The sequence below is a fragment of the Podarcis gaigeae genome (genome assembly GCF_964106915.1).
Source record: "Podarcis gaigeae genome assembly, chromosome: 4".
Lineage (NCBI taxonomy): Eukaryota > Metazoa > Chordata > Lepidosauria > Squamata > Lacertidae > Podarcis > Podarcis gaigeae.
Genome location: NC_139677.1, coordinates 83,821,054 through 83,845,948, shown reverse-complemented (window position 1 = coordinate 83,845,948; position 24,895 = coordinate 83,821,054). Strand labels below are relative to the sequence as shown.

The following is a 24,895-nucleotide window of genomic DNA, read 5'->3' as shown; positions in this document are numbered from 1 at the left end:
TCCTTCAAACAAGCATCTCAAAATAAAATTTGAAATGCAAAATCAGGAAATACGCATCCCACAGGTTTAAATCGATTAAGCAGCTATTCCCTCCCTATTGAACTGCAATACTACAGTGGTTCTCAAATGTTTTTCTTTCTCTGGGCCACACTTTCAGAGTAAAAATTTATTCGCGCCACACCAAATTTCTTATTGACCAGAAATACACAGGGGAGGAATCTTCCTAGCAGTGCTTGAGTTATAACATAGAACACAAAAAACGAAGCAGCTACATAATAACATGAATCATTCTCTTTGCATGAAGCCACATTTAAACTGGTAGAGAATGTGTTATGTCTATGGTAGCTACACAATCTCGAAAAATGTGTTTGAAGTCAAATGGAATTCTTCAAACAGCAGTAACAGCAGAAAGATTAACATACTAGAAAGTAAAATAAAGAGAATGACAGTTGCTTCATACCACTGTTCAACCATCAAGGCAACCATCTTTTCAGGAAAGAAAAGCTTTCTGGAGACTAGCAACCTTTCCTAAATTCTATACAGTGGTACCTTGGTTCTCAAATGTCTTGGTACTTAAACGCCTTGGTTCTCAAAACACCGAAAACCCAGAAGTGTTCTGGTTTTCAAACCTTTTTTCGGAAGCGGAACGTCCGATATGGTTGTCGGCTATTGTTTCTGGGGCACCTGCACCAATCAGAAGCTGCGCCTTGGTTTTCGAACATTTCGAAAGTCAAACAGACTTCCAGAATGGATTAAGTTTGGCACTTTTTATGGGAAAGCATGCCTTGGTTTTGGAATGCTTTGGTTTTGGAATTGACTTCCGGAACGGATTAAGTTTGAGAACCAAGGTACCACTGTACTCTACAAGCATTCTCTCCCCACACTGCAGCCTGAATTTCTCATGCAGAAATAATGTGAGAGCAATTCCCAGCAGCTTCCAACACACTCTCTTGGGAAAAGGAATGAATCCTAACCCTGACAGATGGTAGCAATAGCAGTCCTCAGGATGTAGTACTTCAGCTTATGAATAGCCCGATGTGAGGCTCCTAAACTGCCAGGTAAACTCTCCCTGCGAACTTTTTTGTTGATCAGCTTCTCACAACTTTCCAAATGCATGTCTAGCATGCTAAACCGATGCATACCTGGCAATTTTTCTCTATGGGAAATCCATTACCGGTACCACCCATTTTTTAAATGTGTCCTAGCTACATCACTTTATTTTCTCTCTGTGCTAATTCCAAAGATGATAGGATTATAATTATAGGCAGCAACCACAAGAGACAAGGATTATAATTATAGGCAGCAACTATAAGAGGGAAACTAAAAGAAGAGATAAGCAAGGAACCACATACGTGCATAACCAATGGCATGAAGGAACACAAGAGTAGGGGAAATTTGTGCCATTCTTAATAAAAATACATAAATGGAATTCTAAAACTCAAACAAAAGGTCATCTTTTTACCAAGGCTAATGAATATATGCACTCTATGCAAAGAAATATATGTGAAGAAACATTCTTACCTTTTTCGCCAGTTGAGGTTATTGTAACTAGGGGAAAAAACATAAAAAACCAGAGTGAGTCTACCAATATTTAAAAAACCTGAGCAAAGATCATCTAATTTTAATGTAATCCTGGAGAAAATTCATTTTGCCATTTTCCAAAGTATGTACAAGAACTTAAGAGGGGGGAAAAATCAGTGTGTGTGTTCAGCAAATGAGCAGAATTCCTTTCACATAAATTGTTGTATCTATTTAGTTAGGGAATGGTTTGATCACAAAAGCTATGCTCATTTCAGTTCTTGTGGGGGAAAGCAGTAGCTGTGACAAATGAATGCAAAATACACTAATTCTTCAATTTTATTTATTTCACTTTTCCTTCAAGAAAATGAAGCTCAAGTAATGCAGACGACCACTGAAAGAGTGTCAGTGTGTCAGTAAGGGAGCCATAAGCTTCAGTTGCCAGAGGGCTAAACCTGCTGAAGACCCAGAGTCAAAACCAGGTGAGTCACACATGTACTGTGCTCTTGGGCAATTGCCATTTCTTTCATACTCCATGGCCCAGTTCAGATGACTGTATCTGGCAGTAATATGCCGAGATATGAATTAGCCTTGTGTATCACAACCCTTTCCCTTTCTTGGTTATGCAGTTAAGCCCAGATTCAGGTCCTTTCGCCAACCCTGATTGTAGCACAGGTTACCAGGTAGAGGTTCAGTAACCAAAATAAAGCCAACAATGCAGTTTTAAAATGGACTTCAGTTACTATTGCTGGCATGGTCTTAGTCTATTTTTATTTAGCCTAGCAGGATTACATACATCCAGTAACAGATTCAATATACTAAAAATAAATTTAATCTCATATGGAATAGTGACCACTGGCAGCACTCGGGAATCAATTTAGTACACTTTATTAAACTCAAATACCTAACTGATATCTACATTCTACCAGTGTAAGTTACCTATGCTTGTCCTGCAAGTAAGCCTTTACTTACAAAAGAAGCCTAATCACCAATTTGTTAAGCCAAGCCCCACAGACTAGCATCACCTATCAGCATTTGTTTTGAGAGCGGCAAGGAACAATGAACAGGTAATTGGGTGGACAATGCTTACATATAAATGCAGAGTAAATACGTACAAACATTTCTAGTGAATATACTTCTAGGGCTTCAACACAGCCTAATTCAAAGCCACTGAATAGCTAAAAATTTGCTCCTGTAAAATGTAATCTTATACAGGGTGAGTCTTTTAAAAGAGAACATGTGTACTCTGTATCCACGGGGCCTCTTTTAAAGGACTCACCCTGTATTTACCAAGCACAACATCCTATCATCATCAACAAACTGAACTCACTAAATTCAGGTAGGTAGCCGTGTTGGTCTGACACAGATGAAATATATTAAAAAATTAAAAATTGTCCAGTAGCACCTTAGAGACCAAGTTTGTTCTTAGTATAAGCTTTCGTATGCATGCACACTTCTTCAGATACCTTCTTCAGATACCAACAAACTTAGTTGGTCTCTAAGGTGCTACTGGACAATTTTTTTATATATTTTGAATGCACTAAATTGGTCTGCTGATTATTGGGAGTAATTCATGCTTTATATTGTGGAGGGAAAGGAAAAATGCAACAGAATTACACATTAGCTAAAATATTTGAGGGGTGGGTGGGTTTCTTCTCAAAATAAAAAAAACTATCACCACTAAACTGGGGTGTCTGTAATAGAAGTTTCTCCTTCTGTATAAAAGGATCAAACCATGTTTCAAAATGTCAGCTGTAGAATAAAGGGTCCTAAATTTTGATCAAAAGGTTCTCAAGAAAATGAGTGAGAACAAGTTGGATTAGATAAAAGGCACATTCAAACACCATGTTTATAAATAAACAAAGGGAGTGGGTGAAAATGTATAAAAGCAAGACAATAGCATTGAACTTCCAAATTATACAAAGAACAATTTTATCTGATCATGGGATAAAATAAATAACTAAACTAGGGTTATTAGTTATCTTGTATGTTACCTTGTACGTAGCAGGATGCCAGAATGATGGAGCAAATTTCTTTTGCATTGCTCCAAAAGGTGGGACATGAACTAGGATCTACAAGTTACACAGAAGTGGATTTTGATGAAATAGCCTACCAGAACCTTAGGATCCTCTTTATCCCTTGCTCTAGGTGCGTGCTTCATCAAGGCAAGTGGCTACACAGAGTTGCTTTTTGGTACACAATATCCAGAGAGGCTTGGCTGATGCCTCCTATGCAATCTTTCTGGCATGACGTAAAGTGCTTTTTATTCATGCTTTAAATCTGGGCTGTAAACTGGTTTAAGCTGTCTGTGGCAAGGACTTTTTTGCTGTATTTTATTGTTGATTTAAACCAGTGTTTCCCAAACATGGGTCTCCAACTATTTTTGGACTACAGTTTCCATCATCCCTGACCACTGGTCCTGCTAGCTAGCGACGATGGGAGTTTCAGTCCAAAAACAGCTGGAGACCCAAGTTTGGGAAACACTGGTTTAAGCTATTAAATTGTTTTTTGAAATTCTGTGTTGTTATAAGTCAGGGGCTACTGATTAGCACCTATATAAATGTAATGAATAATAGTAAATAATCATAAGGCCATTAAGATATTGCAAGGTATAAATTCCTCATGCAGAAATATGCCTACAGGTACAAAAAGCTGATTAATAGTAATGTGCCCTAAAACACTTGCAGCAATTCTTTAACCATCATCAAAAAGATCTACAAATTAGAAGTCATATTCAAATACAGGTAGGAATTTTTATAGAGAAAAAACAACAACCAACCATGCATCTTTGCTATGAACTGCAAGAGCTGTTCCGAAAACTAATGCCACTTCCAACGGAAGTGATTACACCCTGTACAACCTACAATGTCTGAGGCACAAAACTGGCGAAGTGATACCATAAGGAATACAAGCCTACCCTTCACAAAGACTGTGTGCATTGTTCTTGCCAACAATATATCTCATACACAAACATACACGCACACACATACACACTGCATTTTTGTGAGTTTTTAATCTATTCAGAAGTTGTATGCATGGAGAATGTCTGTATACAAGGAACTGGTCAAGCATTCTCTCCCTAGACTTAGGCTATTACGTTTGGATACTGACTCCCAAATTTGTGCTCCCATTAAATTTTAGTGGGATTTGTATTTTGTGCAGGATATATTTTCCAGTGGATTATGCCCTACATCTTTTGATCTCTTCCAACTGAACCTGAATTCAGGCCAATGGCACTGTTCTGAAAGTCTTGGCATCTTTTTACCCACCCTGAATCATCTGGACTCCACACACAAATATTTGATACTGAATAATTTCTGACAGGCTTAAAGGTTTATTTTGGGAATTCAAGAGATTGGCTGGCTGCTTATTTCTAGGAATGAACTAAGAACATTCCAAATTATCTAGAAGTGACCATTTTAAATGTCTTCCCTTCAGCAATATCAAGTTAAATCACACTCTTTTATTATGTACTGTAAATGTTTTTGTTCCCTGCCCAGTATGCAAACATACTAGGGACATATTCCACTTTTATTTCACTTTTATTTATTTTATTTCCACTTTTATTAAATTTCATACTCAAATGCAGCTTGTTTGTGTAATGATCTGACCACCACACTGCCAACTTCAGCTGGTTTACAAACCAACTTATTGACTTGAGACAAGATGGACCAAACAACTTTGAGTCATTTTGTAGTCCACATGCTATTTGTGCTTCTTGAACAAACATCTATCTGACTTTTAGAAGATATCTGAAGGCAGCTCTGTACAGGGAGGTTTTTAATGTTTGAGGTTCTTTGTGTTTAAATATTTTGTTGGAAGCTGCCCAGTGTGGCTGGGGCAACTCAGTCAGATGGGCAGGACATAAATAATAAGATTAGTAGTAGTAGTAGTAGTAGTCGTAGAAACAAGTTCTCTTTTTTTATAATGATATTTATTAAATTTTGTTTAAACAATAGAAGACATAGATAATAACATAATATTTTCCAATATCCACATTTCATTCTCATCTTTGGACTTCCTCACATCTCTTGTTCCTGCATTCTAAACTCATAGTTTTTGCTAGCAAATTATTAACTTGTTTCAATTCATATAATGTAATTTTCCAATATTAAATCTCAAAATTTTAGAATTTAAATCACTCTTTTGGAAACTTAATTTTAACATACTATTTATCCAAAATTTGTCTTTTTCCCCCCAATTGCGTTTAGATTTATATTCCTTATAACTAATTTGTTGGAACCATACTATTACTAATCTTACATCTTTCTTAACATTCATACAGTTTACAATATTTTTGTAGATAGTCCTTAAATTTCTTCCAGTCCTCCTCCACCAGTTCTTCTCCCAGGTCTCGGATTCTGCCAGTCATCTCCGCCAGTTCCATATAGTCCAGGGGTCAGCAACCCGCGGCTCCGGAGCCGCATGTGGCTCTTTTACACCTTTGCCGCGGCTCCGGGGCGGATACTAGTGAGGGAGGAGACGCATTGTGTGCCCCGACACTCCCCACTGTGGTGGGCGCTGTACTGGCTGTGACGTCGCATGCGGGCGGTTAGTCACGCACCGTCCTGACGTCACCTTCCCACCCGCTGTCAGATCGCGGCTCCGGAGATATATTTGTTTTAAATGTCGCAATGGTTTTGCGGCTCCCAGTTTCTTTTTCTTCGGAAACGGGTCCAAGTGGCTCTTTTTGTCTTAAAGGTTGCAGACCCCTGATATAGTCCATCAGTTGCATCTGCCATTCTTCCAGTGTGGGCAAATCTTGAGTTTTCCAGCATTTGGCGATGAGTATCCTTGCTGCTGTTATAGCATACATAAAAAAAGTTCGATCCTTCTTTTGCACACTCTGGCCGACAATGCCTAAAAGAAAGGCCTCTGGTTTCTTAGGGAAGGTATACTTAAATACCTTTTTCAGCTCATTGTATATCATTTCCCAGAAAGCCTTCACTCTAGGGCAAGTCCACCAGAGGTGAAAGAATGTTCCTTCAGCTTCTTTACACTTCCAACATTTATTGTCAGACAAATGGTATATCTTTGCAAGCTTGACTGGAGTCATGTACCACCTATATATCATTTTCATAATGTTTTCTTTCAAGGCATTACATGCCGTAAATTTCAAACCTGTGGTCCATAGTTTTTCCCAGTCAGCAAACATGATGTTGTACCCTATGTCCTGTGCCCATTTTATCATAGCTGATTTGACCGTTTCATCCTGTGTATTCCATTTTAGCAGCAAGTTATACATTCTTGAAAGTATCTTAGAGCTGGGTTCTAACAGTTCTGTTTCTAACTTTGATTTTTCCACCTGGAATCCTATCTTTTTGTCCATCTTAAAGACTTATTTAATCTGAGCATAATGTAGCCAATCTCGCACTTTGTCTTTTATTTTCTCCATACTCTGCAACCTCCAGTTATCTCCGTCTTTTTCTATTATTTCCCAATATTTCGGCCATTTGGCCTCCATATTGAGTCTTTTCGGGGCCTTAGCCTCCATTGGTGATAGCCACCTTGGGGTCTTATTTTCCAATAAGTCTTTATATTTTGACCAGACATTGAACACTGCTTTCCTGACAACATGGTTCTTAAAGGCCTTATGTATTTTAACCTTGTCATACCACAAGTATGCATGCCATCCAAAAGTATTGTTAAATCCTTCCAAATCTAAAACATCTGTGTTTTCGAGGAGCAGCCAGTCCTTCAACCAGCAGAAAGCTGCTGATTCATAGTACAACTTTAAGTCTGGCAGGGCAAAGCCCCCTCTTTCTTTAGCATCAGTTAATATCTTGAACTTAATTCTGGGCTTTTTGCCCTGCCAGACAAAATTAGAAATATCTCTCTGCCACTTCTCTAAACACCCCATTTTGTCCACAATCTGCAAAGTTTGAAACAGAAACAACATTTTTGGCAATACATTCATCTTAATAGCAGCAATACGTCCTGACAAGGAAAGTTTCAATCTTGACCAGACTTCTAGATCCCTTTTAATTTCAGACCAACATTTTTCATAGTTATCTTTAAATAAATTCATGTTCTTCGCTGTTATGTTTACCCCTAGGTATTTTACTTTTTTAACCACATTTAATTCTGTCTCTTTCTGAAACCTTTCTGATTCTAAAGAGGTCAATTTCCCCCCCCAAAACCTTGGTTTTTTGCTTATTAAGTTTGAATCCCGCCACCCGACCAAACTCATAAATCAGTTGCAATACCCTTTTGGTACTAGGCTCTGGCTCCTGTAAGGTCAATACTAGGTCATCTGCAAATGCTTTAAGTTTATACTGTTTCGCTCCGACCTGAATACCTTCCACCAACCGGTCTCCTCTGATCATATTTAAGAGCACTTCCAGGACCGATATAAATAACAAAGGGGAAATAGGGCAGCCCTGTCGTGTTCCTTTTTCAATTTTAAACTCTTCCGTCACCACATTGTTCACTATCAATTTTGCCTTTTGCTCCGAATAAATTGCCTCTATCCCATTCTCAAACCCCCGCCCCACTCCCATTCCTTCCAAGTTTTTCTTCATAAACTTCCAAGAGATGTTGTCAAAGGCCTTCTCCGCGTCTATAAATATCAACACTGCTTTTGTATTGATATTTGTTTGCAAGAGTTCCAAAATATCAATAATGTTCCTTGTATTAGCAAACAAATGTCTACCTGGGAGAAAGCCTGCTTGGTCCTTATGAATCACTTCATTTAACACTTTTTTGAATCTACTTGCTAAATGTCTGCAAATATTTTGTAATCCACATTCAGGAGGGAGATGGGGCGGTAGTTCTTAAGTTGTGTCTTTTCAGTTTCTAATTTGGGTATCAATGTGATGAAAGCCTCTTTTCACGACTCCGGTGCCTTCTTCCCTTCCATAATTTCATTGCAAACCTCCATTAATGGGTGTATCAGATAGTCTTTCAATGTCTTATAATATTTGGAGGTGAGTCCATCTGGCCCTGGAGATTTGCCCAGTTGCATGTTCTGAATGGCTTCTTCCATCTCTTGTTGTGTTATTTTATGGTTCAGGATTGTTCTGTTTTGCGGAGACAACCTTGGTAAGCCATTCTTCTTTAAAAATTGTTCTATCTCCGATTCGTTTTGCGGCCCAGCTTCTTCTCACCTTCCTTAATTTTCTCCAAAATCTTGTCTTTTTTCTCATTCTGTACTTTTTTCTTTATAGTATTCTGTTGAATCAGAAACCCCCTCATAACCGCCTTACTTGCGTCCCAGACAGTTCTTTTTTCCACCGTGGTGTTCAGGTTTATCTCAAAGTAGTCCTTCAAAGCTTTTTGGGCCTTTTTAATAATCTCCTGATCTCTAAACAAGTTGTCATTCATCTTCCATCTAAAGGAGCCGGTTGGGGTTAGTCTCATATCCATCTTTACAGCGTTATGGTCGGAGCAGGTCTTTGGGCAGATTTCCACTTTTTTTATCTTAGGTGGTAGAAACAAGTTCTCAATTTCAAAACAACTTCCCCAATTTCCATACATGGTCCACTTAAGTTCCTCAGAGTTGTTTTGAAGGCTACTAGGATATAAAAAAAACTTATTAAATGCTGCTTAATAATGAAAACACAGCAGGAAAATACCAGTCTAGAGTATAGGAAATGAATCAGACACAAAGGATATACCACACTTAGTATCCTGTCTAACGTAAACCCAGATGTTTCCTATTCTGCTAGAAACTGTACTGCCAATAACACACCTCCTCATACTCAAACTGCTTGACTGACCAGCCTCTGCTTTTCAAGTATCTCCCACCTCCCTTCCTAGCCTTTCAACAGCTTTCTTCCTTTAGAGGCTGGGCTGGATTGACAATGAATGGAAGCCAGCACAATGACTTCCAGTAGCAGTGGGGTTGCCCCCACCCTCCTGCACTTGGTCAGGGGGAAAACTCCAGAAAGAGTGCCTGGGGAAAGAGAGGTGAGATCGTTCTGTCTGGCAAGTTGAAATGCTTGAGCAGACAGAATTATCGCCATAGCGCTATGTCGAATCCCTCCCATCCTCCGCATTTCATACACAAATAATGCATGCAGAAAGAACAATGTTCAATCTTCGTACCAGTGTTTTTTTCCTGCAACACAGCTGGGACACCGTTATAAACCTGAGAACACTGGCAACCCAACTCAAGCATAGTACTCTCTGCACCAGTAAAGGCAGCTTTCCTGAAACGAAATGGCATGTAAACTGTACCCTTGACCATTGTCAGGACAGCTGCCTGGAAGGAAGAACACCAGACATATTACGCCTGCTGTCTGCCACACCCAGGCAAAGCGCTGCTGATTCTGCACAGGTGACCATGTGAGCCAATGATACTTCACCAGGAACTATAAATCTCTAGTACTTTCTGTTGCTGCTCTTTTGCTAAGCAACTTGCCTTCTTAACAAAGATTAACCTAGCTCCCTGTGTACTCACTGAGGTGCCCACCAGTGCACCTTTCCTCGGCCACTGATTTTGGTTTTTTGCCTTCACATGCTGCTTTGACTATGTCTCTGTCCACCATCACCAGGAACTGTCTTGCTCACTTGTCAGCCTTGACGATCAACACTGTGTTCTGTAGGAGTGCGCTGAGACATTCCCACCCAAACACAAATGTGATAGTCCAGTAAGAAGAATTCGGGTGCTACACTGAGATACTAAGTAGTCTTCTCTGGCAGTGTTTCAATTAATTCAAAGAGGCATGTAGCCTGTTCTCATATGTTTACTCAGAAGTAAGTCACAGTGAAGCATGTACAGAATTAGAGCCTCAGTTACCTCTAAGAAAATTTGATTAGGCCTATGGTCATTACTGTCCATTTCATTTAACTAACAGCATATGAAAGAACTGTGTGCGAACTATTGTAGCATTACACAATGTACAAGCTACCACTAAAAAGGAAAATACAAGCCACAAAAACAAGCACATATTTTTACTTTAGTAATTCTCCTGACAGGCAAAGGAAAGAATATACCGTATTTTTCGCACCATAGGGCACACCCAGTTTTTAGGGGGGGGAATCAAGAAAAAAATCTCCCCCCCCAGCCGCAAAGAGCAGCGTACAGGTTGTGCACAACCTCTCCCTGCTGGAGGGGTTGCGCGCAGCTATGGCACAAGCCAAGGCAACAAGCGGGAAGGATCCCACTCACTGTTTGGGCTTCCTCTTTAGCCCCACGCAACCTCTCTCTGCCGGGAGAGGCTGTGTGGGGCTAAAGAAGCCATAGCCCTGTGCTGCCTCTCCCTGCCGGAGGGGTTGCGTGCAGCTATGGCACAAGCCTGCATTCGCTCCATAGGACACACACACATTTCCCCTCAATTTTTGGAGGGGAAAAACTGCATCCAATGGAGCGAAAAATATGGTAGCTTTTAACATTCCGAGTCATTACAAATTTCAGAGTAAACTGTCTCCAACCTTCTTTTTGTCCCCTACTGCAAAGTGCCCACATTAATCAGCTTCTGCCTGGGACTCTTACACATCACAATAAAATCTAAATGTCAAGTGCTTTATTATAAAGAATAAAAAAACCTCATCATAGTGCATGTCACATGCAATGATTTTTGACTGGTAGGAGAACAGACAGCCGCCAGGAAGAAAAGCAAAAAGGTTTTCCTGCTCTTGAAGGTCAGATTTTCCTTTTCAATAACTTCATCTATAATCTCATGCGTATATTATCACACAGTGTATTAAAACAAGTGGGAACTTTCACTGGGCTAAATATCCCAACCAGCAAATTATGGACAGAAAAAGAGTTGCCAGAGTATAGTGCAAAGTTCCCACCTGGTAATGGGAAAGAAAAATCTGCATGGGTAGCGAACTCTGGAAGCCTAATGCTAAGTTAGGAGATTGCTCTAGCTAAGAGTGTCCGGATGTAGTTGGTCTCCATTTTCCATCAGCATGGCCAATGGTGAGGGACAGTGGGTGTGACAAGCAAGTGGCATTGGGAGGACCACCAGCGCCTGGGGCTGATCAAAGTTGCTGAGCTTTTTGTCCATGTGGTTCAGCACACTTGCAACTACAATTATCACTACTGTGTGTTATATTAGAGAGTCAAGAATACACCAGTTACTTTTTATGCATTTATTTGTTATATTTAAATACCACCTTTATCTTCCAAGGATTTCAAGATGGTTCCCACCCCCCATTTCATCCTCCCAACAACCCTGTGATGTAGGTTAGGCTAAGTGACTGGCCCACACAATTGGCAGAAATGTCAGATAAGCATCTTTCAATTCCACCAACTGTGATTCTATCCACAGGTTTGTGGATGTGGCAGGTTGGTCTCTACTGCTTTCAGAATTTTAATCTGCTTGATGCAAGCTAACCTGGTGAAGATATTTTCACATGAACAATTTATTCTTGAAATAAATTGCTGGCAAATAATAATAAAGGGTTGGGCATCCGCGGGAAAGTATTTTGGCAATCTCATCCACCACTGAACCTTCTGTGTTTTTATATGCGCTTTTGGCTTTAAGGATAATCCCCAGAATGTACGGTAATTCCCATGTAAATTGCGAGCTGACTGTATCATTAATAGTTATTGTTGTTGGAAGCCACCCAGAGTGGCTGGGGAGCCCAGTCAGATGGTCAGCATATAAATAAGTTATGATGATGATGCCTGTCTATACCAAGCATTTGCAATTTGTAATGGAAATTATCCAAAACTAAACATTTTACCTCTCCTTTATCCTCCCTATCTTAATCCAAAGCAACTACTCTATTCTGAATTTAAAAATTGAAAGTGTAATGCTGGTGGCCAACAAAAGAGGTTTAAAGACTGTCTCAAGGCAAATCTTTTAAAAATGTAGTATAAACACTGACAACTAGGAAACACTGGCCTGCGAGCGCTCCAGTTAGAGAACAGCCTTTACCAAAGGTGTCATGGGCTTTGAAGACACTCGAACTCAGGACGCAAGAGAGAAACGTGCTAAGAGGAAGGCACACTTGGCAAATCCACACTGTGATCAACTCCCGCCCAGAAACCAATATCCCCACTGTGGAAGGACGTGTGGATCCAGAACTGGCCTCCACAGTCCCTTACAGACTCATTGTTAAAACCGTCCAGTAGCACCTTAAAGACCAACTAAGTTAGTTCTTGGTATGAGCTTTCGTGTGCATGCACACTTCTTCAGATACAACAGACCAACACGGCTACCTATCTGTAACTGTTAAAACCGTGTTTATAGAAGACAATCTTACTCAGCTATGAGTGACTGCCAAAGAAGAAGAATCTGGGGTGCTAGAGGAAGATCACAGACTTAACAGTCAAAGATTAATCCACCAAAATAAGAGCCATAAGTTACACACATTTGCTTTACGAAGCAGTTGCTAACTTTTTGAGGTTCCCATATGCCTGCTAGCTATAACTCCTGAGAATAATTAACTCTTTTTTACTGAAGAAACATATAGCTTAGAATTTTGTTTCAATATATTTATGTATTTATGTGAGATATAGATGGCCTAGTTCAGATATAATAATTTAGCACAAACTATGTTTTAGTAGCCAAGTTATCAAAACAGGATTAGATCCTGGTGTGATATTCTAATTTGTAGGAAGTGTTTAAGTCATAGTTTCAGGCATTATGGAAAGCACGTGGTTTAAGAAGCAAGGAAATCTTTGCTGAAACTTGGCAAAGGGGGTACATGGCTCATTCTAAGTTTGAGATCATAATGTCTGAACCAAGCTTGGACCTTCATGTGGCAATAGACACTCCATGGAAGAAAGAACAAAGAACCTGAAAAAATATTCCAAGCCATTGGTTTTGTGAATGTCAATTGTTTGACCTAGAATTAGGGAGTTTTAAAAAGTATGTTTAAGTCAATCCTTCAGGCATTCTACCAATAAAACCTTCATAGGACAGGGATATAGATGAAGCCTTGATTGCTGAAAACATTATGAATATTAACACATTTCACTCTAACATCTTAAGTTTCCTGTATGAGGTTATGTTAAATGCTATATGCATTGTACTGCCGTCATAATAAATTCATAACAAAAGTAACCTAGTCCAACATCAGAAAGGGTTTCAATAAAATAATCAGATCAGTGGTATCTTTGCTTTATGATACAGTATAGCATATATACCAGCCCTGTTTCAAATAGGGGACATTTAATGCATGCCACTTGCCTCACCCTCAGCCAGCCATAACTTCTGCAAAGTGCATACATCTACAGTGGTACCTCCGTTCTTAACCTGAAACTGTTATTAACCTGAAGCACCACTTTAGCTAATGGCTGCTGCCATGCCACCACTGCGCGATTTCTGTTCTCATCCTGAAGCAAAGTTCTTAACCCAAGGTACTATTTGTAACCTGAAACGTTTGTAACCTGAAGCGTCTGTAACCCAAGGTACCATTGTAGTATGCACAAATGCTCTCTATACAATCTGTACTCTATATTTACAGGGTACAAACTGCACACACTGAGTCTATATACATTAGGCTTGTGTATGTGGAGTTTCTGCTTAGAGATCTGGATCAACACAATGCTAATTCTCCCTTTCCCTTGCACACACTGAAAATCTACAGTGCTTAGGGGTCCTGCAGAACAGTGCAGGATGTGGTACTGTAAGCAACAGGGAAGAGGAAATCGGTAAAATGCATCCCCCACCCTTAATCTGCAGAATTCCTCCAAGGATGAAAAAGCCCTTTGTGAATGGCAGGAGCCCTTCTCTTCATGGATGGCAGAACCCTATGTTTTTATTTTGTTTTAAGTTCCAGATTGTGAAACAGGAATATTGAACCCTTTTTATATTTTATTTTTAAAAAAATTAATTCTAGAGGAAAACAAACAGCAAGTTTTTTTGTAAATATTCCCATATTACAACACGGAACATTCACATGTTATTATTTATAGGACAAAGAGCTTTAAGGATGGCTATGAAGTAACTCAAAAGTTGAAGAAGAAGAAGAGTGGTCAAGGCTGGAAGCTCATTGGAAGGAATGCACTCGAATAATCTTAGCTCCTTTACTTTGGATGAGTTAACAACTCCTTACTTGCAATCACTAAAGCATATCTGCCATTCAGCAAATAAATATGCATGAAGCCTGTTTTCAAAAATCTATCCTTTCATCTCCTTTAATTAGCCTAATTGCGGGGACAAGTGCTGTTAAAATGAGCAACTTGTATTCAGTGATCTTGAAGAGGCACCCATAATCATTTCATGAACAGCAGAGGTTTAGACTCATGCTAATGTCTTACCATACAATTGAAATTTATCTCTGAAATCATCATTCTATTTCTCTTTGGGGTGGAGTGTCTTATGCTAAACTACCCTACCACCCATAAGGATCAATTATCAGACCCTTCCCAGACTATCTCACCAGGAACCTTGTTCAATGTATGCTTTCAAAAGAGCAATGACAAGAGAAGCACAATGAAGCACTGCAGGAGTGCTAAAGGACTGCTGTTCCTGCCCGCAAGCTCTCCACTAAAATTTTGTCCAACGAAAGGGACTCACAAGAACATTTTAGCATCAACCAAAGCACCATAGGGTCATGGTTAACGGCAGCCTCAAATGAATTAAAACTGAAGCAAAAACTTACAGGGAAGAGTGAAAACCCAAGGATTTTAGCATAGCGCAATGTTGAGTAACACCAGCATTTGCCTACTAACAAACACACATCAGTTAAACACCGTCCCACAAAACCTAAAGCGTCCAAGATTTTAACACGAGACATGGGCTTGTTCCGGCTTCAATCCTATGCACACTTCTGATGTTTGACACCAAACAGGGGCTTATTTAGGCTACAATCTGAACACAAGGGTGCTTTCAAGGAAACGTGCATGGAATAGCACTGCTCCGTCCTAGAAATACCCTGTTGCATTCACAAATCAGAGCTGCAAAAGGGTGGATTTACTCCTCCGGCTCCCTTCAGCGCCAAGCCTCGAAGGGAAGCCTCTAATCCACTTTAACAACCCGGAGTGCAGAGAGAGAGAGAGAGAGAGAGAGAGAGAGAGAGAGAGAGAGAGAGAGAGGTGCTTGCTACTACCTCTTTCCAGATTCATAAACGTAGCAGACCACCCAGGACAGACCCTGTGCATATGGCAGTGCCAGATACCAGGGCGAAAAAGAGGCAACAGGTCTCTTTACCCTTTAGCCACGAATAACCGCTGCTGCTGGGCTGAGCACCTCAGGGCTGCTGCTCAGCAGGGAGGAAGTAACGAGGCAGGCGGTGGCTGATTTGGGGAAGGAGGAAGCACAAGACTTGCCTTGCCACCATTAACGTTTAATGTTTATTTTTTGTGGTGGTGGTGGAGATGAAGAGGGCCTCCACCCGAAACTCACCCCGCCGCCAAACCCCCATGACAGCGGCGGTTTCAGGGGCATCCCAGGAAGCGCCTTTCCTGAGCCCGCCCAGCCCGCTTCTACTCACACAAGCACAGCTCCACCACGTAGGCGTAGTAGGACCAGGCCACGACCAGGGCGATGAAGACCACGGGCACCCACGCCAGCACCTTCTGGCAGCACTTGAGGACGTGCGACGGCGCCATCTTCCCCGCCGTCGAGCCTCCGCCGCCGCCCGCAGGAGCCATCTGCGTCGCCGCTGCTGCTGCTCCCACCGCCTGGAACCGCCTCTCGGCTCTCCGCTGCGGCGAAGCCTCCTCGGCCCGCCCGCCCGCCTTGCCAGCCAGCCACCCCCGCCCGCCCGCCCGCCTGCTAAGGGGGCAGGGCCGGCCGGCCTCCTCTGCGCTGCGACTCGGGAGGGCGGGAAGAAGACGAAGAAGAGGCGCCTTCGCTACCCTCACGGAACAAAATCCTGACAGGGAAGCGGGAGAGGGCGGCGCGGCGAGGCGAGGGAAGGAGACGCAGGGCTCCTGAGGCGGACGGAGGACGCCTCCCTCGCTGGCTGCCCGAATAGGCTTCCTTGCACTTCAGAGCGGCTGCCCTCCTCGGCCGCTCTCGTTCCCCTCACGCAAAAAGGCCGCCTCGGCTTTCCGAGACCTCCGCTTCTTGTCAAGGTCACGGGGCGGAGGGGCGAGGCAGCTCCGCGGAAAAAGCGCTCCCGCCCTCGGCTCTGCAGTCCTCCTCGCAGCCCAGGGAAGCTCACCGTTCTTCGGGGTCGTCGGAAGAGGCATTCGTGCACACCACACCCCCCCAACAATCTCCTGGTTTAGTGATCACAAGATGGGGGGAGAGAGATTTCGAGCCTCGCTGGTCCTGAATTTGCGCTTCAGCGAACGCTTCACCTCAAGTGTAGGGAATGAGGTCCCTTCGCCCCCACCCCCAATAAAATGTTTGAAGGGGCCGCTCCCCCCCCCCAGTTGATGGGCATTGCCATTCAAATGGTATTTGAGAACCGCATCATGTGATCAATTATGTGTGGTGGGGCTTACCTGCTCTCTCTCCCCTCCCTATATTTCTTCTAGTGGACACCCCTGACCCCAAGTCTTTCATTTTGTGGGTGAGTCTGAAATAGAAGATCCTAGCTATTCTGATGAACAGAATTCATCATTCACCTGTCAAGGAAGTCTGAAATGTTTTTCAAGCTATGACCCACTAGCTCCATTCAAGTGGTACCATGGAAAGATCGTGAAATAGTCAATAGTGCCCATGTTTGGCCCTGGGCACTTTATGCCACACAACCCATGGCTGTTCTATTCAGATGTTCTCTTCTCCGCGCTATGGAGCTTGCCCCTCAGTCCCCCTACAAGAGTGGGAGGGCAATGGAGAGGGTGAGATTTGAGTGTTCCTAAAATAAATTGGTTTGAGATTGAGGGCCAAATTGTCAAGAGGCCCCTGCCTAGAACCTGAGACTTTCACATCCCTGTGCTGATTTTGACAATGCCAGCTAAGGTAGAAAGAAATCAATGTTTTCTTTTTCTCCTAGCTGTGGTTAATGAATTTTCGTCGCTTGCTACCCTCATCCAAATTCAAAAGCAGGATGACTGCTGAATCAAGTGAGGCTAAACCTGACAGACTAATGCTTTGCTTCACAGGGCTTTGCACACCCATCACACTTGAAGTTCAGTTCGGTTTTACATTTTATGTATTTTTAGCAGGCAGCTAAAATTCTCCATAAAGTCTTCTTACTACTTAGTTTCATATTGAGCATTAATTCAAATAATAAGCTCATGCACGTTAAAAGATAACAGTTACAGAGAGAAATAAAATACAAATGAGCATAATGGATTAGACTAGTTTATTCTTGCTACAGTTAGACACCACATATAAATTCACTTGTACATCCCCATCTACGCCTATTAAATTTCAAGCGCTTTTTGAAATTTGCAATGAATTTAACAAGTTCTGCGTGTGACATACTTGCTCTGACTGAACAGTAAATCTATTACCGTAAATTTCGCTCTATAACACGCAGATTTTTTCTCCTAAAAAGGAAGGGGAAATGTCTGTGCGTGTTATAGAGCGAATGTGTGGTCCCTGGAGCCGAAAAATCAAGCAAAAATCAAATCGCGGGGCTGCACGCTGCACAGAGAAGCGAAACTTGAAAAGAGGAAGCGGCTGCTTTCCTGCATTCTGCCTCAGGGTCTTACTGCCCACCCTTCTCTGTTTCCTTGCTGTGTTTGCTGAAACGGAACAAAGAGCAGGGAAAGCCCCTCCCCTCCAGGCAAGCTCCGGTGCTGCTGGGGGGGAGGGAGAGAGAGGGGGGAAGGGAGAGAGAGGGGGGAGGGGGAGGGAGAGAGAGAGGGGGGAGGGAGAGAGAGAGGGGGGAGGGAGAGAGAGAGGGAGGGAGAGAGAGAGAGAGATGGCTGGCTGGCTGGCTTGGGTGGGGGAAAACTTTTGCCTTCCTTTCCTCCCTACCCCTCTCCTGCATTCTTAGCCAGCTGCTTCTCTGCACACCCCTCTCCTGCTCCTTGTCCCTTCTGTGTTTTTCCTTCCCTCCCCACTTAAAATGTGGTTACAAAGCATAGATCCTCAGGATCTTTGCATTGGGTCACCCCAAATTCACCATCAGATCACATAGCATGTCCATGGCTACAGCCTGCCCCCCCCCCAAATCACGCACCCACTGTTGCATGGGGCTGCAATGGTGCAAAAACGTGGTTAAAAAGCATAGATCCACAGGGATTCTCAGGATCTTTGCATTGGGTCACCCCAAATTCACCATCAGATCACATAGCATGTCCATGGCTACAGCCTGCACCAAAAAATCACGCACCCACTGTTGCCTGGGGCTGCAATGGTGCAAAAATGTGGTTAAAAAGCATGGATCCACAGGGATTCTCAGGATCCTTGCATTGGGTCACCCCAAATTCACCATCAGATCACATAGCATGTCCATGGCTACAGCCTGCCCCCCCAAAATCACGCACCCACTGTTGCATGGGGCTGCAATGGTGCAAAAACGTGGTTAAAAAGCATAGATCCACAGGGATTCTCAGGATCTTTGCATTGGGTCACCCCAAATTCACCATCAGATCACATAGCATGTCCATGGCTACAGCCTGCACCAAAAAAATCACGCACCCACTGTTGCCTGGGGCTGCAATGGTGCAAAAACGTGGTTACAGAGCATGGATCCACAGGGATTCTCAGGATCTTTGCATTGGGTCATCCCAAATTCACCATCAGATCACATGTCTGTGGCCACAGCATGAAGCCCAAAAATGATACATCCACTGTTTCATTCAGAATGTTTTTTCCCTTGTTTTCCTCCTCTAAAAACAATGTGCGTGTTATGGTCAGGTGCGTGTTATAGAGCGAAAAATACGGTAATTTCTCACGATTCCCTTCTGAACTTTAACAATAATGGTAAATACATCTCCATTGTACTTTCATATACATTTCACACTGCAGCAAAAAAAAAATGTGCAAGAGTCTTCACTTCTGCTAAAAATATTCACCCTAGGAATAAGACAGAGTTGCAGAGTTTGATGACAGGAGAATGGGCCTTTTCAGTAGTGGTTCCACATTTGTGGAATGCTCTCCCCAGGGAAACATGCCTGGTGCCATAACAGCCTGATTTTTGGCACAAGGCAAAAACATTTTTGTACCTCCAGGCTTATATTTTTTAGTTGCAAGGATAACTCAGTGGCCTTTGTTGTATTCAGCCTTGATGTGAGGTGGATAGGACTTCTTCCTTTAAAATATATTGTTGGATGGGTATTTTCATCTTCGTTGCCGTTTTTATCTGACTTTCAAGTCTTTATTATTTTATTTTTACGGTGTAAATTGCTTTGAGGCACTTGAGTACAAAAATGTACTCAAGTGAATAATGTAATAAAAAACAATCACCTGGTAGTGTACACACACCATTTGCATATCAGAAATTAGAATAGCATCCTCTGTGTATCATAAGATGGCACAACACCTTGGCCAACCTTAGAGGAAAGAAGTGGTCTCATCTTCAAAGAAGCTGCAGCCCTGTTCAAAATATAAATTAAGCAGTAAAGGGACCAAAATACATCTTTGCTGGACTACCTTTGGGACTGGAGTCTTAGCTGATAGTTGACGATTGGCTCCTATCTTAGCTTTCAAGGTCATGTCGGTATACAAATTCCTCATGCAGTTCAAAAGCTTAGTATTGGTACCCTAGCGGACCGGTCTGGTCCATAGCCAGTTATGAGGTACTGAGTCAAATGCTCCTCTTACAACATCAGAAAGGCAAGATTATGTTACTAAAATAAGAGTTAGGTATGTGCTTTGACTTGTAGGCCAGAAATAGTTTATTAAGTATTCTGTCAAGACCCCCTACACTTTCCAGTCTGATATAAAATAAATGTGAGAACCATTGCCTTAGAGCAGTTGTCTTCAACCTTTTCAGACCCAGGGTCCCATCTTTAACCCAAACAAGTGTTTGGGGACCCTTTTCTTAATCTTTTACCATATATTATATGGTGGAAGTACTCCTGTTGTGACCTACCTTGGATCAGGCTGTGGCCTGATAGCAGGTCCTGACCTACCAGTTGAAGACCAATGGCTTTTAACAGCTGGGGCACTCCAGATGTTTTGACTTATGCCTCGCATGACCCCCAATATCATATTGCTTTGCCCGCTACTGGCATGTGGCTCCCACAAGGTTGCTCATGAGGCAATGTGGCCATCAGGCTTAAAATGTTCCCTACAACTGCTTTGCACGCACACACACACACACACACACACACACACACACAGCCCTTTCTTTTTAGCTGAGGTGGGTAGGTATATTCAAGTTTATAGCACAGCAGCAGTTTGCCCTTATACAACACTATCTTAGATAGAAATATGCCGCTTATTTGGTGCTGGGGGGTGCAGCTAAAGCAATTTTGGATCTCATGGGCCTTTGGAATAGGCACCATCCAACAGAATGTGACCAAATATTTATTCTCTATTACTCCACAGACATTTTAGGCCACACTATTTTTTTAGTGCCTAATCAATTTTTACAATTCACAATAACTGTTGGAATTGGTCCTCTTAATTTTACAAACTATTGGCCTGTCGTATTAAAGGTTACTATTGCAGTCTCGAGAAAAAGAGGCCTCTCTCGTGCTTAACACAGCTTTAATGCAGATTAGATATCTGAGAGCAGATGTAAGGGATCTCTACAAATTATTTGGGATGCATTTAAGGCTTTTTTTGAGAGAGAGAATCATTATTCACATCTCGTATAAATGAAAAGACAACAAATCTGAACTATTTATTTTGGAAACTCTTTGGATATAATGTAGAACCAGGTTTGCAACACCAGATTTATAATAAAATTAAGCACTAGGAAAGCAAACGGGCCAGTAAACTCCCAGATTTCTGCTTGAAACAGCAGAAGTCCAAGAATATTACTCTGATGCATGATGCTAGAGGGGCAGATTCTTGTAATGCCAAAAAGCATTTAGACACAATTTTTATAAATCCTTTTACCTGGCTGATATCAATCCTGCTAGGACAGAAATACAGAACTTGCTTGATACATTGGCTTCCCTGTACTACATGTATCAACAAACTTTTGCCACATTCATAAGTAGACATAGGAACAAAATATAGAATTGAAAATGGTAATAAAACTTTTTCGACTAGATGATTTTAATGTGGAACAGTATAAAGCATTTAAGGGGTAGATTATCCACCTTGCATGCAGGTCCCAGGTTCAATCCTAGCATCTCCAGGTAGGCTGGGAATGTCTCAAGCCCTGGAGAGGCGCAGCCAGTCAGTGTAATGACTCACTATAGGGCAGCTTCCCATGTTCGAATTAACTATTACTTTGTCCATCAAAGTTGTATTTCCCTTGGAAGGCTGGGAAATTCCAGTTTCATCCCTCACTTGATATACTTAGTGTGTTCCTATTTTCAAGAGTGGAACCTATTTACTGGACCTGTTTACTGTATATGTACACCTGTTTTAATTCAATGTCTCAGTCTTCATGGCAGATATCACACTGCCGGTGGTTGTGTGTGTGTGTTTCTCGTGTGTCTTTCAACAGAAGTATTAATGTTCATACTTGAAGCACACACCGCCATCTTGAACATGCACACCAACTTGTTCCTGTATCTCAAAAATTCAAGGCAGATACAGTAATGGGGTTCTCCAATGGTGTTAACATTTCCCATGTTCCACTTGAAAAAGCGTGCCGAGGTTGAGCTCATACTGGAATGAAATGTAGTATTCTGTCCTGTACATATTTCATTCTAGTATTTCTGCATTCAGTGAGGATTTTGACCCACATACTGAAGTCCCAGGTGATAGACCCTATCAACTTCACTTCATTGGTTTTCTGTGCTACTCACTAGAATCAATATGAGCTTATCTAGTGAAATGTACTTGTATTTGGCCAGAGTCCAAAGTTCCTCCTCTGCATACACGACAGCTATTTATTTTGTGCAAGGAGAACTTTGAGCAGATACCTTGTGTGAGGAAAACCAGGTTGCTTCTAGAAAAGTTTGCTGTGTATGCAGAAGCGTATTTTGGACAGCTAAATAAGCTCATAGCTCCTGCAGTTCCTAATGTCCTCATGGCTAGAACAGCAAGGACAGCATTTAATCTCTCTGGGTCTCTGACTTATTTATTTTAAGCGTTCTACCCTACTTTTTCCAAGCAAATAAAGCAGTTTCCAGTGTAACCAAACCAATATAATACAATATAAATACAAAAATACAAATGAAATTAATGAGTCACCAAAGCAATAACAAACTTTATAAAAACATATTTTTGTTTAAACTCTTTGAGTTTAAACAAAACCAGTTTAAATGACCAGCTCTATTATTTTTGGGGAAACATCCAGATCTTGATCATTGTTAATACGGTCAGAAACTGCTCACCACTGCTCCAGTGCTGATCATTGCCTCAGGTGAGCTCTGAGTCATTACAGGCCTTAGTTAAAAACTTACCCAACTGACCCAACCCAGGCTCCTGGGCAGTAAGGAGTATAGGAGGGCTTCCTGTCTTCCTGTGGAGCTTTGTTTGTGTAATAAGGTCTACTGGAGCACTGATGTGCCTTGTGATTCTAGTCTGTCTTCTGATTTTCCCTCTGCCCCAGATTGCTCTTTGGTCTTGAGTTCTGGCTCCAGAAATCCCTTACGAATACAGAAGTTCCTTATACCAAGCAACACCATTTACACTATTTGGAAGCAACTGTCCAAGGTTTAGCAGCAGCTCTCCAATGGTGGCAAAATGACCTCTTTGAAGATTGGAGTTTATGACAGTCTGGAAAGCCTTCTTCAGCCTAAGGGTCAGGTCAATAACTAGCCTCCCCTGCATGGGCCATTTTTAAAAAAGTGGCCAGGGCCACACACACCTGTTAATCACTTGACATTATGATGTCAGGTGGGACTTGCTTGTCAGCTGATTGGTACTGACAGCAAGACCTGCTTTGCCTGTTTGTCAATATTGTTTGGATTCAAACTGTTTCTTCAAGCTGACCTTTTTCCTCTGCAGACCAGCAAATCTGTCTGTAAAGCTGGCCTACATTGGGGAAATGTTGGTTTGCAGGGCCAGCTTTAATCCGGTTTGTACTTGCCAATGGACTTCAAGGGGCTTGCAGTCAGCACTGGCCAGTGAGCCCTGCTTGTCAAGAAACTGTTGAGACTTTAAGCTCCTGTTTGCTCTTTGCTGCTGTGTCTTCACTTGCCCCATACCTGCCATATGATGACACAGGTGTGGGCCTGGTGGGTATGGTTGAGGAAGATGGCCTCATAAGCCAAATTAGGAATCTTGTGGGCTCTTAATTAAGTCACAAACCAGAGGTTCTCTATCACTGATCTACAGCCAAGTATATATATTTTTAAAGCTCTTTCAAAAGATCTTATATTTACAGTGTCTTGACCCTTATTACTCAATGACTTTAACATATATCAACTTTTATTAATATGCTGCTGCAGTGCCAAAAAGCCACAACACTGGATGAGAACTGCATTATACATTAGAACATAAAAAAGCCACGAGGTATGATAAAGAGCATTTATCATAAATTTATCAAGAGCATTGAAATAAATTATGCATTTTGAAAGCATGCTTAAATGCCCTTGCTCAAGGCCTAGCTTTCTCTGGATTGCACCCACAGGCTAAATTTAGATATTCATGGAGGTTTTCAAGCAGAGGTTGGATAGTCAGTCATCTGTCATGTATGATTTAGCTGACATTCCTGCATTCAGGGGGTTGGACTAGAGTTGGGGTCCCTTCAAACTCTACAATTCTATGAGCATATTAAACACGGACATTTTCTCTCCCATTTTAGAAACCATCAAATTAGTCTCTGAATGTTGACTCTGGAGAGGGACTACTAGAAAACCTAGGGCTCCACCTTGTGGGAGAGTGGTAGTATTTTATTTCCCAAAGAAAGATGCAAGCATACTTAAAAACAGGTAGGCCCCAAGGATAGCCACTGATGCATAAAGAAAATTACAAAAAGAAGGGTGTGGGGACAAAAGAAAGATGCAGATTTCTGCATATGCTAATTTACAGGTGTTGGTGCAAACATATCAATAATGATTATAATTTGAACAGAAATTTTGTATTGGGGAAAAGCTGTGACCAGGTGACCTGTGTGGCTGCTCCATTTGATGCCCAGAGGAACTGTCCTAATTGCCCTAATGGTTGATGGGCAACTTCAAAGCATCTGCTCTCCTTTCTTATGGTTCTTTATCTATGAACTGGACTTGACATCTTCTTTATGAAACAGGACATGTGACTGAATTTTTGAATAATTTCCGGAGAAAACAGGTGACAGGACTTTGTGAACCATGAGCTGTTCTTAACGAACCACACAGAAGAACAGGCTGGAGTCTAATTATCTTAATTAGGCATGTGGACTGTGCTATATGGGTGCAGCAGATAACAACAATCACTATTCCAAGGCTGCATAGCTCAAAAGAATCTGGAGTGAACTGCTAATAGAGGATTTTGGGTGGCAGGGAGTTATTGTACGTTGAAGTAGAGACATAATGGGTGGCAGCAGAGTCAATGATAGCGGCCATTCAGGCATTTCCTCTCCCCCCCCCCCCCGGTGAATAAATTACTGTGCCATAAATATACACAGCACAGTG

At 41.9% G+C, this 24,895-nt stretch overlaps 1 protein-coding gene across 1 annotated transcript in view; it reads right to left on the bottom strand.

Moving 5' to 3' along the window:
- The window catches only part of ZDHHC20 (zDHHC palmitoyltransferase 20), a 49,381-nt gene extending 24,572 nt beyond the window's left edge, over positions 1–24,809 (bottom strand). Inside the window, exons 1-3 of the mRNA XM_083737104.1 lie at positions 19,153–24,809; positions 15,856–17,766; positions 1,522–1,548 (exon numbers count right to left, since the gene is read on the bottom strand). Coding sequence (XP_083593230.1) covers positions 1,522–1,548; positions 15,856–16,015 — 187 coding nt within the window. The 5' untranslated portion in view covers positions 16,016–17,766; positions 19,153–24,809. The remainder of the gene's footprint in view (positions 1–1,521; positions 1,549–15,855; positions 17,767–19,152) is intronic.
- Between the last annotated feature and the right edge of the window lie 86 nt (positions 24,810–24,895).